The following is a 13,358-nucleotide window of genomic DNA, read 5'->3' as shown; positions in this document are numbered from 1 at the left end:
GCGTGATTTATTTCACATTTAGACCTCAGTCTTACGCTACAGACCAAGCCCGGATAGGGTTCCTCATCTCTAATTTGACCGGAAATGCCCTGTCATGGGCAGCCCCTTTGGTAACCAGTGCCAGTCCTCTCCTTCAGGATTATGCTGGGTTCACTGCCCAGTTCAAACTGGCGTTTGAACAACAAGAGACTGCATTAGTAGCCAGTGAACAACTACTAGATATCCGTCAGGGAAGCATGGACCTTTTGTCCTATATCTCCCGCTTTAAAAGGGTGGCCGCTGATGCGGGTTGGCAAGAGAATGCTCAGTACACAATTTTTTGTCGAGGTCTGAGAGAAGACCTTAAGGATGAACTTGCTAGGGTTAGCCGCCCTTCCACACTCTCGGAGCTCTGGGCTACTGTCCTCCAGCTCGATTTTCGGTTATCCGAAAGATGGTCTGAGCGGCAGAGACAACGTGGGTTCCACATTTCTGTTAACCCAGCTCCATCCTGCTCCGTTCCCTTGGGTTCAGCTAAAGACGAGCCCATGCAGATCGGAACCACCAGGGGACCTCTTACCCCCAAAGAACGGAAGCGGCGCAGAGACCTCAATCTATGCATGTACTCCAACACCCATGTCTTAAGGGACTGTCCAGACGTACCTCCCCGTAGGTCGGGAAACGCCATACCTCGGAACTAGTGGGGACCAGTTACCGAGGGGGCTATTCTGGTCCCTACGTCTCTCTGTCTATCACACCTACCATCAACCCCTCCGAAGATAATCGCCTCATGGTTATTGCAGTCCAGTCGAACCACTTACATCAGACATTCGAAGTCCTAGCACTACTAGACTGCGGGGCAGCTGGATGCTTTATGGACGTCATCTGGGCTGACAAGACTGGCATCAGTCGTCTGGAGAAAGAGGAAGACCAAAAGGTTGAGGGCGTTGATGGTACACCCCTAAGCTCCGGTCTCATCACTCATGCTACCTCTCCCATGATTATGAAGGTTCTCCATCATACTGAGACCATCCAATTCGACTTGATCCGAGCAGCTAATTTTCCCATCATCCTGGGGGTTTCCTGGCTCCGGAAGCATAACCCTACTATTGATTGGACCAAGAACCAACTGTCTTTTTCTTCTAGTTTTTGTAAGAAGTTCTGCTCGATACAACCCTTGGCTGCAACAATCCACACTCTTCCGGATCCTCCTACCCTGACAGATGTTCTATCCGTGAACAATATTCCTAAGGAGTGTCTTCATTATCAGGAAGTTTTTCATGGTGAAGGTCTTCAAGACTACCTCCACATCGGCCTGAGGATTGCCATATCACCCTGGTGCCCAATGCGGTGGTACCGTTTGGCCGTATGTTTTCTCTTTCCCTCAAGGAGAAGAGAGTTCTGAAGGACTACCTGCACTCCAATTTACAACACGGTCTCATCCAACATTACAACTCTCCTGCAGGGGCATCTCTGTTTTTTGTTCCGAAAAAAGGTTCGGATGAATTAAGACCGTGCATCGATTACCGGGGCCTCAATCAAGTGACAGTAAGAGACCGTTACCCCATGCCTCTCATAAAGGATATTCTAGAGGCGGTGCAGGGAGCACGGATCTTTTCAAAGATCGACCTTCGAAGAGCCTACCATCTTCTGCGCATCCATCCTGGGGACGAATGGAAGACTGCGTTCCGGACTCCGTTCGGTCATTACGAGTACTGTGTAATGCTGTTCGGCTTGGTCAATGCGCCGTCTATCTTCCAGCACTTTATGGACAGAACATTCTCTGATCTTCCTTTTCATTGTGTCATAATCTACCTCGATGATATCCTGATATACTCAAAGACCGCACAGATCCATAGTACTCATCTCATCCAAGTTCTTAAAAGGCTACAGGACCACCACCTCAAGGCCAATGTAAAGAAGTGTGTCTTTGGAGTTCCTCAGGTAACCTACCTTGGTTTTATCCTGTCCGCGGATGGCATCCGCATGGACCCAGCTAAAACCGAAGCTATTTTGCATTGGCCTACTCCGGAATCAGTGAAGGATATCCAAAGGTTCCTTGGTCTTGCAAATTTTTATCGCAAATTCATTCAGGGATTCTCGGAGACGGTTCTCCCCATTACCAGGCTACTTAAGAAGACTTCCAATCCTTTTTCCTGGACTCAAGAAGCTGATCTAGCCTTCTTACTGTTAAAGGAGAAGTTTTGCTCTGCCCCCATCCTCCGGCAACCGGACCAAGGATTAAGATTCATTGTGGAGACCGATGCCTCGTCAGCTGCTTTGGGTGCAGTTCTCTTACAGGAGCATGCTGGACTCGAATACCCAATAGCCTATCTTTCCAAGACCTTGAATGTCAGTCAATCACATTACTCCGTCATTGAGAAGGAGCTACTGGCCATGAAGACTGCTTGTGAAGAATGCTGACATCTTCTGCAGGGGGGCATTCATCCATTCGAGATAAGAATGGATCACAAAACCTCAAGGTCCTGCAGAATATGGAGTGCGTCAATTCACGCCAGGCCCAGTGGGCCCATTTTTTCTCTCAATATGACTTTCTCCTGACCTATCTACCGGGATCTAAGAATATCCTAGCAGATGTCCTTTCTCGAAGGCCATGTTCCGGTGGTACAACCAGAGAACTTCCCAGTTGCTTCTCACGGACGTAAAATTCATATATACAGTAGATGCCTTCTTGGAGGGGTACGTAAAGGCACACAGTCTGAGGGTCTTCCTCTTACCGTTCTCCACTCAGATGACATCACCATCCAGAATGGCCTGGGATTCAAGCAACAACGTCTCTACCTGCCCGATTCCCAGACTCGACGCACCGCACTAAGATGGTGCCACGACGATCTTGTGGCCGGTCACAGGGGGGCGAAGAATACCCTGGAACTTCTTCGACAGAGTTTTTGGTGGCCAGAAATGTCTAAAGAGGTGGACTTGTATGTTCGCTCCTGCCCTATATGCTGTAGATCTAAGCATTCTACCCAACGACCCATTGGTTACCTACAGCAGAGTGAGGTACCAAAGAGACCCTGGAGTATTATCTCGACTGACTTCATCGTGGAACTGCCTGCTTCAGAGGGATGTTCCTGTATTATGGTCACGGTTGACTGTTTCTCTAAAATGGCCCATTTCACACCCTTGGCTGGGTTACCCACGGCAGCGGAGATGGCAACCGTGTTTGCCAGAGAGATCTTCCGCCTACATGGCACTCCCAGTAAAATTATCTCGGACAGGGGTTCACAATATACGTTACGCTTCTGGAGTGAACTTTGTAAGAGGCTGGGCATTGACCATGCCTTATCGTCAGGTTTCCATCCCCAAACCAATGGACAGACAGAAAGGACAAATGCCACTCTTGAGCAATATCTACTTTGCTTCACCAACAACCAGCAGGACAATTGGGTTAGCCTTCTCCCAACTGCGGAGTTTGCCTACAATAATTCTGTTCACAGTGCCACTGGTCTTAGTCCTTTCTACTGCTCTTATGGGTATAATCCCAACTTTACTCCTTCCTTGTCTCTTGCTCCTTCTACTGTTCCTTCTGTGGACTCTCTTCTCCTCACTTTGCAAGAGGCCCATAAGACTGCCATCGATAGTCTACGGGCTACTATCTGGTGCTATTGTACTTAGAGTAACCCCAAGCGCTTGCCCTCCCCCGCTTGGCAGAAGGGGACTAAGGTATGGTTATCCACCAAATACCTCCCGCGTTGGCTTCACCCCTCTAAGTTGTCTCCCAGATTCCTGGGACCTTTTTCCATACTGCACAGGATCAACCCTGTTGCCTATCGGCTTTCTTTGCCCAAACACATGCACCGCCTGCACCCTGTTTTTCATTCCTCTCTTTTGAGGGAGTTTAGGCCAGATCCCTATCACCGCTCCATTCCGGCTGTACCGCCCCCGGTTGCTTTGCCCCCGGAGGAGTATGAGGTGGCCTCCGTTTTGGACTCCTGCTTGCGGGGTGGTCGCCTGGAATATCTCATCCATTGGAAGGGGTACCCCAATTCTGAGGACTCCTGGGAACCTGTCTCCCATGTCCATGCCCCGTCTTTGGTTCAGAGGTTTCATCGTCTCTTTCCGGGCAAGCCGGGGGGGTTCTCCATTGGAAGGGGGCATACTGTCATGCCGCCGGCGTCTAGTCGCCGGTGGGGGCTATGGAACGCCTGGCGTTGGCGGCGCCATTAGGTCGTCCATTGTTTTCCTGTCCATTTCCGGGTTCTCCCTGCTCTAGTCTTTCTCTGTCTCCCTGGTTTCGCTGCTTAAGCACCGCCCACTTCCGGGTTCGGCGCGTTGCAACTTTGTTTCTTTTCCTTGTTGCTTGCTCCGTGTGCTTTTTTCCTCCGTGCTTACCTTGCTGACCCTTGGGCCTCCAGTCGGCGTCTCTTCGCCGTTCTTTCTCTCCTCTTTCTCGCCCGCGGCTCTCTTTTGCCGTTCTGGTTCTCCTGTCTTTCTTTCCTTTTCTCTCTATGCCGCTTACCCTCTCCGGCTGGCACCAAGGTTCGCTTCTGTTCCTTCATTATTTCCCTCGTCCACCTCTCCTGGAAACTTCTAAGGACTTACTTCGCCTCCAGACCCCTGTCCAGGATCCTTGCATCAGACGTCCTCCTTCTGACACCGGATCTGCAGGTTTTCATCGCTTCACTCTCTGGACCTGTTGGACTGTTATTTTGTTCACCGAGGGTTTTTTTAAGCATCCGCTTTTTTCCCTCATCTATTCGGGCCCTGCGGGAAGGAAGCCTCTTGCTTCCCTGCTTGGCAGGGAATCAGGGTGGCTTCCCACCGCAGACGGCCCTATCTCTTCTCAAAGAAGAAGATCGGAAAGAAGGCTAACCGCCGTGAAACTTCTTCAGAGGATTCAGGTGAGGAGGAAGGGGAGGAGGTAGTGGATATAACTGATACGCCTTCTAAGGCTGCGGAGGTTGACACCCAGAATGAAGGGAATCTGCCCAGTGCACACTGTCCCTTGTTGTGTGACAACTACTGAATGAGAGTTAAAATAATAAAGTTTCCAAAAAACCTCATCATAATCAGACTGAGTCTGAGAATAAACATGCTGGGGCTCAGAAATAAGCGCCAGGGTTGAGCCCTGGCAAACACCCACACAAATTAAGCACTGCTGAGGTTGCTACAGCATACACTCAATCAGAGCATGACCAGCGCAACCACTGTCAAATGAGTAGCGAAAGCAGACACACTAGCCGAACCTTGCCAGCCCCTTGGCAGTTGCCTAAAGGACACAATCTATCAGAGCCTCATTGAACCACCCCTGTCCAATGAGCCCCCTAAAGCACACATCCAATCAGAGTTTTAATCGCCCACAGCTGGCCACTTAGGTCTTTAAAACACACACCCTATCAGAGCCTGTGTGGCCTACCACTGCTCCCCGAGTACCCTAAAGCACACAAAGTCACAGGCTGACCACACAACCACTGCTCATTAAGGCCCCTAAAGCAAACACCCAGGCAGAGCCTGACTGTCCAGTCACTGCTCCCTGAGGACCCTAAACACACACCCTAAAGCATGACTGCACAACCATTGATCACTGATGCCTCCAAAGCACAGGCCCTTTAAGAGCCTGACCGGCCTATCAATGCTCAGTGAGATCCGAAATGTACTACCCATTGAGGCACACAAGGCTCGCATGTATAATGCACTGATCGGCCAGTAAGGGTTTGGGATTACAGTACAGGAAGGTCCTTAGTTTAATGTACATGGAGGGCATTGGCTTAAAATGCAAGAAGGGGGTTGAGTCAGAATGCAGGGAGTGTTTGGGAGTAGAGAACATAGGGTTGGAGTACTGGTAGGGCCCAGGGACAGGGTACAGAAAGGCCATGGCTTAGAGTCCTGGGAGGGCCATGAGTTGTGTGAGTGTCCAGGGGAGCGGTATGGGTAAGGGTGCATGGGAGAGTCCTAGTTTAGAGTACTGTGAGAGAAGTGGGTTAGAGTAGAGGAGTAGGGTCCTAGTTTAGAGCATAAGGAGAAACGTGGATTAGAGTACGGGTGGTCCTATGCTCGAGTATTGTGTGTAGCACTGGTTAGAGGAAGGCATTGGGAAACTACATAACGTATTCTAGTATAGAGGGCAGGGAGAGTCCAGAGAAGGGACTTGGGTTAGATTACAGACAGTGCCTGGGAACTGAGTACAGCAGGGTTTGTGGTGTGGGTTGGGGGGGAGGGGGCTCATGGGCTAGAAGAGTACAGGGGGATGCGTATGTGTAAGAGAACACGTCCACTCGTATGCTCGAACCCAGGGACGGTCATTAGCTTACAGGACAGAGAGTACCGTGAGGTAGAGGGTAAGGGGGCAGGCGCTGTGTCAGAGTAGTGCACTGAGGATACTGGGTTTAAGTATAGGGAGGGCCTTGGTGCAGTGGTCATGAGTTAGAGTGGGCAGATGCACGGGTTAGATTCCTTAGGGGTATGCCAGGGTTAGGGTACAGCGAGGGTCTCGCCTGGGCCCCCGCTTAGGGAACATGGGCATGCGCGTGGGCAGAGGGGAGGGTGGCAACTCCCACTCTAACCTCTGAGCGAGAAATGGGGAGGAGGAACTCGCAGGACCTGTGGGCGAAAGGGTCCACAGCGTCCCTGACACCAGGTGACATCTCTGGAGATTTCCTCATGTCTGTGTAATATTAACCAGGCCGGACTCCGGCCATTTTCTGCTCTGCGCCCAGTCGGTGCACGGTCGAGTTGCTGCTACACCATGGAGAAGAGGAGAACGCCGGTGCCCAGGGCCCTGCTGCTGGCCTGCCTCATACCCCTCGCTCTCTCCGTCAACGGTAAGTGATGCCACTAGTGAGCGTCTCCCACCCGGCCACCCGGCCACCCAGTGCACACTCTCGCACGCAGGTGCTAGTTTCTCAGACTGTGCAAGCTTCTCACTGGCCAAACGTTACAAGCTCGCAACTCCCAGTACCTGTATGAGCTTCGGACACTGACAGCTTCTCTCTCACCTGCCAACCAACCAGTGCCCGCTTTCCCCACGGATTTCTACTGCCAAGTTCTTTCACTGCGGTTAGTGACATCTTCTCGCACTGCTTTTCAGTGCCAGCTTCAAAAACACCACCAAAGTATCAGAGCCTGACACCGCACTAGGGCCAGCTTCTCACATTGCCCACCCACGTCAGCTTCGCACACTGCTTCTAGTCTAGCGTCCGTTTTTCAACCTGCTGCCAGCTTATCACATTGCCTACCCGTGCGTGCCACCTTGCCATTCAGCACACCGCCACAATCTCTCACTGGCTGCCAGTGCTAGCGTCCACACTGCACCTGCTGCCAGTTTATCACAATGCCTACCTGTGCCACCTTGCCATTCAGCACACCGCCATAATCTCTCACTGCCTGCCAGTGCTAGCGTCCACACTGCACCTGCTGCCAGTTTATCACAATGCCTACCTGTGCCACCTTGCCATTCAGCACACCGCCATAATCTCTCACTGCCTGCCAGTGCTAGCGTCCACACTGCACCTGCTGCCAGCTTATCACAATGCCTACCTGTGCCACCTTGCCATTCTGCACACCGTGCCAGCTTTCCTTCTGCCTCTAGTGTCAGATTGTACACTTGTTTATCAGAGCCATAATCTCTCACTGCCTGCCAGTGCTAGCGTCCACACTGCACCTGCTGCCAGCTTATCACAATGCCTACCTGTGCCACCTTGCCATTCTGCACGCTGTGCCAGCTTTCCTTCTGCCTCTAGTGTCAGATTGCACACCTGCTTATCATGGCCATAATCTCTCACTGCCTGCCAGTGCTAGCGTCCACACTGCACCTGCTGCCAGTTTATCACAATGCCTACCTGTGCCACCTTGCCATTCTGCACACCGTGCAAGCTTTCCTTCTGCCTCTAGTGTCAGATTGTACACTTGCTTATCAGAGCCATAATCTCTCACTGTCTGCCAGTGCTAGCGTCCACACTGCACCTGCTGCCAGTTTATCACAATGCCTACCTGTGCCACCTTGCCATTCAGCACACCGTGCAAGCTTTCCTTCTGCCTCTAGTGTCATATTGTACACTTGCTTATCAGGGCCATAATCTCTCACTGCCTGCCAGTGCTAGCGTCCACACTGCACCTGCTGCCAGTTTATCACAATGCCTACCTGTGCCACCTTGCCATTCAGCACACCGTGCAAGCTTTCCTTCTGCCTCTAGTGTCATATTGTACACTTGCTTATCAGGGCCATAATCTCTCACTGCCTGCCAGTGCTAGCGTCCACACTGCACCTGCTGCCAGTTTATCACAATGCCTACCTGTGCCACCTTGCCATTCAGCACACAGTGCCAGCTTTCCTTCTGCCTCTAGTGTCAGATTGTACACCTGTTTATCAGGGCCATAATCTCTCACTGCCTGCCAGTGCTAGCGTCCACGCTGCACCTGCTGCCAGTTTATCTACCTGCTCCCTAGTACCATCTTCTCATACTGCCTACAAGTTCCTTCTTCTTACGCTACATATAGCGCCAGCTTCTCACGCTGCCTTCCAGCCTCTTTTCCCAGCCTCTCACATTGGCTAGGAGTGTTAGATTCTGACACTGCTCCCTGTTAGCTCCACTCACCGATTCCCAGTGGTGACTTCTTATCCAGCCCACCAGCCCCAGCTACTCAACCTGTCCATCAGTGCCAGCTTCCAGCAGTGCGCACGGGCGCACGTTTCTGAACGTACCCACCAGCACCAGCTTCCAATAGGAGTCATCAGTGCTACTGACCACACTGCCCTTTCCACAAGTGCCAGCTTCACACACTGATCATCAATGGCAAGGGACAAAATATGCTGCTCCCTTGTTTCATTGCTTTGTGTGCAGCTGTTGGGCCACTTAGAGCGCTCTGCTTTTGCTCATTGGGGGCTTGGTCGCCTTATGGACCCAGTCCTCTTAATCTTCCCATCCAGGCCACTCTTACAGAGGCTGCTACCCGGATTCCCGTCTCTGGGTGCTGACTGCTTATCCAGAAGACGAGCATTCCCCTTGTTGAGCAGGTGACTGGATCTCCCACCAGTGGATGGATCTTCAGTCGCCTCGCCTCTGTAATTTGTGCAGATGAGCGTAATGTGGAGAACGGGTTCCCATTATGGGAAGGGATGGAAGAATTTGTAATCTGACGCTTATCCTCTTTCTTATGTTCACATCTCTTAGCACTGGGTTATTGCTCATGTGATTTTAGATGGCCCAAACCAAAGATGGTCGTGGGTCCTTCCCTGTGGTGAAGATTTCTATCCCAGAGATTGCTTTACTGGGTGAAGGGCTGGATCCTGTCGCACCCTCTTCTTCTTGATCTAGCTGTCCCCAGGAAGCTTCTTCAGCATTTACTTTGGCATCGCTTGCCCTGGGTTTACATTCAAGATGGCCTCTAGATTTTGCACTCCTTCAGTTGCAGGGGCTTTTTCTTTAGTTTGATGTGAAACCATATTTGAGGACTTTCATCCAGCAGTTTTCTTTTAGGTTTCCTTCTTGGTTTTTGGGCAGCCTGCTGGCAGATGCCGTTTTACCGTTTTGGCAATGCTCGCTTATCAGATGAACAACAAGACAGAGACTCAACATTTGCCATGATTACTCTCTCCAAATACGTCACTGGATTTTGCTAGAGATTATGTATGAATATTTTCCTTTCCATCTCTGCTACAGAAAAGCAGACCCCTCTGGCACCTTGCCTGCGGAGCTCTTCCTCAAGTGTGGATGATGCTGTGGATGAGTTGGTAAGGCATTCCTACACATAAGGCAGACCCTCTCCACCCTACACTTCACGAAGGTCCTGAAGAACACTCTGGCACGTTGCCTGGGGAGCTCTTCTTCAAGTATGGATGCTGCTGTGGGTAGGTTGGTAAGGCATTCCTACACATAAGACTGACCCTCTCCATCCTACACTTCACAAAGGTCCTGAAGAACCCTCTGGCACCTTGCCTGGCGAGCTCTTCTTCAAGTATGGATGCTGCTGTGGATGAGTTGGTAAGGCATTCCCTCACATAAGACGGACCCTCTCCACCCTACACTTCACGAAGGTCCTGAAGAACCCTCTGGCACCTTGCCTGGCGAGCTCTTCTTCAAGTATGGATGCTGCTGTGGATGAGTTGGTAAGGCATTCCTTCGAACATAAGACTGACCCCTGACCCTCTCCATCCTACACTTCACGAAGGTCCTGAAGAACCCTCTGGCACCTTGCCTGGGGAGCTCTTCTTCAAGTATGGATGCTGCTGTGGATTAGCTGGTAAGGCATTCCTACACATAAGACTGACCCTCTCCATCGTACACTTCACGAAGGTCCTGAAGAACCCGCTGGCACCTTGCCTGGGCAGCTCTTCTTCAAGTATGAAACGCTGCTGTGGATGAGTTGGTAAGGCATTCCCTCACATAAGACTGACCCTCTCCATCGTACACTTCACGAAGGTCCTGAAGAACCCGCTGGCACCTTGCCTGGGCAGCTCTTCTTCAAGTATGAAACGCTGCTGTGAATTAGCTGGTAAGGCATTCCTACAGATAAGACTGACCCTCCCCACCCTACACTTCACAAAGGTCCTGAAGAACCCTCTGGCACCTTGCCTGGCGAGCTCTTCTTCAAGTATGGATGCTGCTGTGGATGAGTTGGTAAGGCATTCCTACAGATAAGACTGACCCTTCCCACCCTACACTTCACAAAGGTCCTGAAGAACCCTCTGGCACCTTGCCTGGGCAGCTCTTCTTCAAGTATGGATGCTGCTGTGGATGAGTTGGTAAGGCATTCCTACACATAAGACTGACCCTCTCCATCGTACACTTCACGAAGGTCCTGAAGAACCCGCTGGCACCGTGCCTGGGGAGCTCTTCTTCAAGTATGGATGCTGCTGTGGATGAGTTGGTAAGGCATTCCTACATATAAGACTGACCATCTCCATCCTACACTTCACGAAGGTCCCGAAGACCCTACTCATCAAAGAACAGCTCGCTAATCACGCCACCCAATCCTATTTCTCCCCCTCTTGAGTTCTACCCTCTCCTACTCGCTCTACCTCTCCCAGCTTCCCTGCTACTCCTGCAACCTACTGTGAATTATGTGATATGGTCGCGCAAAAATCCCACGGAAAAAAGACCGATCTCTGAAGAAAAAAAAATTGCAATTTATATGCAGGGGAGATCCCCCGTAGCCCAGAATACTCCCCATACAATAAATAATTACCCCAACCCACCCCCCCAGATATACATGCGTGAAAAGTGCAAAACAATTTAAAACAATTTGGTCTTTTTCGCGCAGTATTTTTTGCGGCGACCCTCTCACTGGATGCGGAACTCGCAGGGTGCGTCCCTTTTGCACAGCAGTCCGTTACTTTAGATACATGCTATATGCCTACATGCTGGATGCACATGACATTACAAAAAAGATACATATCATTCACGTGCCCTCCTTAAGAAAGTAACACGTGCAACAATTCTTCCAGCTCAAAGGTTAGGCCTTCTTACCCTTTTCTGCCATCTTAATTAATTTCCAGAGTCAGGTATTTTTGTTAAATGTATTCAGCATACCATTCATAATGCAGCAGCACATGACTGCATTTTTCCAGATTGTAATTTGCATCCTTGATTTTTAAGGCAGATATATGTATAGTTCCAAACACGTTTTCCTGTCATCTTTCGTTTCTGATCAATATTGGTGATCATATGTTCCTATTATTGTGCGCAGGGTACACGTTGCGGGGACATGTCAGTGGACAGCGCTCACCATACAATTTTCAGAGAAGTGGCCCTTTCTCCCTTAGGCTAGCTGAGAGGGATGGGGGAAGGTGTCCCATTTAAGTGGGGGCCTATGGAACCGAGCCTCCCATCAGGGTCTCATGCTGGCCTGAGTTTACTTGTAATCATTTCGTCTCTCTTTCTTTTGAGCCGCGTTTGTTATCTGCATCTGAAAGCCAAGTCTCCACAATGCCCAGGATTGGTTGTTCAATATTTGATTCCCTTCAAGAACACACCAACTGGATAGCATTGGTTTTCTTTTCGGATCTGTCTTTTCAATTTTCACAATGATCGCTCGTTTGACACACAAAGGATATATTTGCTCTGCTGAACCCCAGATTTAATGTTATCGTGCATATCAACACACTGAAAGCCTCTGCCAAATAATGACTAAAACAGGGGTTATCAAACAGGACCCCTTGAAGTGCACCTTTTGGACTTTAAAGTAGGAGAGTTCAGAGATCTCAAGTGGCCCCTTGTCAGATGGAACTTGCTTGACTTATCCTGCAAACAAAGCTCGCACAACTTTGCAACCTGGTACTTGTAGTCCAGCGTTAATAAAGGGAAAATACCACTACACGTATATTATAGGAATTAATCATGGCATGAACTTGATGCAAAGACTTCCAGAACATCACTTACAAACTCTGCAGATTTTTGAAAATAAGTGTGAATGAAAAAGGAGTGGCATAGGTCAAAGAAGTGGATAGTATTTTGTCAACCTTATTCGCCTTATTCAAATTCAGCCTTTTCACCTCAGCAGTCACTTTACATGCAGAATCCTACCAGTTGACACAGGAGAAAACATGTTCTACGCTACGGCCAATCAAGTGAATTTATCCAAAAAGGCTAAATTGGCCCCCACTAGGGCTACACTTCCCCTTCCTCACATCCATCGATGTTGCCCTTTCTGTATGCTAATTAGTCCCACGATTACCTTTCTAGCACTTGTGCCCTGATTATGGCCTCCATGATAACTGGGATAGAGAGCTTCTTCACGCTCGCCCCTTGTAAAGCGGCCATTACAGCTGACATAGAGAACACAGCCAGCAATAATAGGGACTTATTAAGACAGAGGTTGATGAAGCACTTGATTTTAACAGATTATATAAATATCCACTTTGAAAAATCACCAGTGAAGTGCGAAACAAGCGTCAGCTGTTCATCTTGATTCTGTAATCAGGGATGTCTTTTCCACTGCATGACTCAACAATGCAAATTAAAACCAATAAACACCCAGCCATGAACTGATTAGTTGTTAATGGCATGAAGAATATATTATGCAGTTCTTCAACTATCATGACTTTGGAAATTAACGAAAAATGCATGTGTAACCCAAATCCACTGTCTTCACTGTTCTTTCGCTCTCTCTTTCTTTATTACTTCATTCTTTCCCTTTCTCCGCTTCTCTTTCTTCCCCCTTTCCCTCTAGCTCTGTCCCTCTAGCTCTTTCTCTCCTTTTCTTACTTCACTCATTTCCCCTCTCTCCCCATTCTCGTTTCCTCTTTCTATCTCTTCATCTTTCTCTCCTTTTATTGTTTTTCTTCTTACTTTCCCACTCTCTCCACCTTTCTTTCTGTCTTCCAAACTCTTCCTTTCTTTCATTCTCTTTTTTCATCTCTCATTCTATCTTTACTTCACTCTTTCCCTCTCTCTCCCTTTCTCTTTCTTACCCTTTTTCCT

The 13,358-nt window shown here is 49.5% G+C and overlaps 1 protein-coding gene across 1 annotated transcript in view; it reads left to right on the top strand.

Annotated features, from left to right (window-relative positions):
- Positions 1-6,577: 6,577 nt before the first annotated feature.
- F2 (coagulation factor II, thrombin) overlaps positions 6,578-13,358 on the top strand; it is a 330,337-nt gene continuing 323,556 nt past the window's right edge. The window contains exon 1 of the mRNA XM_069623200.1: positions 6,578-6,761. Coding sequence (XP_069479301.1) covers positions 6,686-6,761 — 76 coding nt within the window. The 5' untranslated portion in view covers positions 6,578-6,685. The remainder of the gene's footprint in view (positions 6,762-13,358) is intronic.

Source organism: Ambystoma mexicanum, chromosome 11 (genome assembly GCF_040938575.1).
Source record: "Ambystoma mexicanum isolate Mex_15411 chromosome 11, UKY_AmexF1_1, whole genome shotgun sequence".
NCBI classification, from domain to species: Eukaryota; Metazoa; Chordata; class Amphibia; order Caudata; family Ambystomatidae; genus Ambystoma; species Ambystoma mexicanum.
Note: the sequence above shows the minus strand (reverse complement) of the source record. Positions and strands in the feature narration are given on the sequence as shown.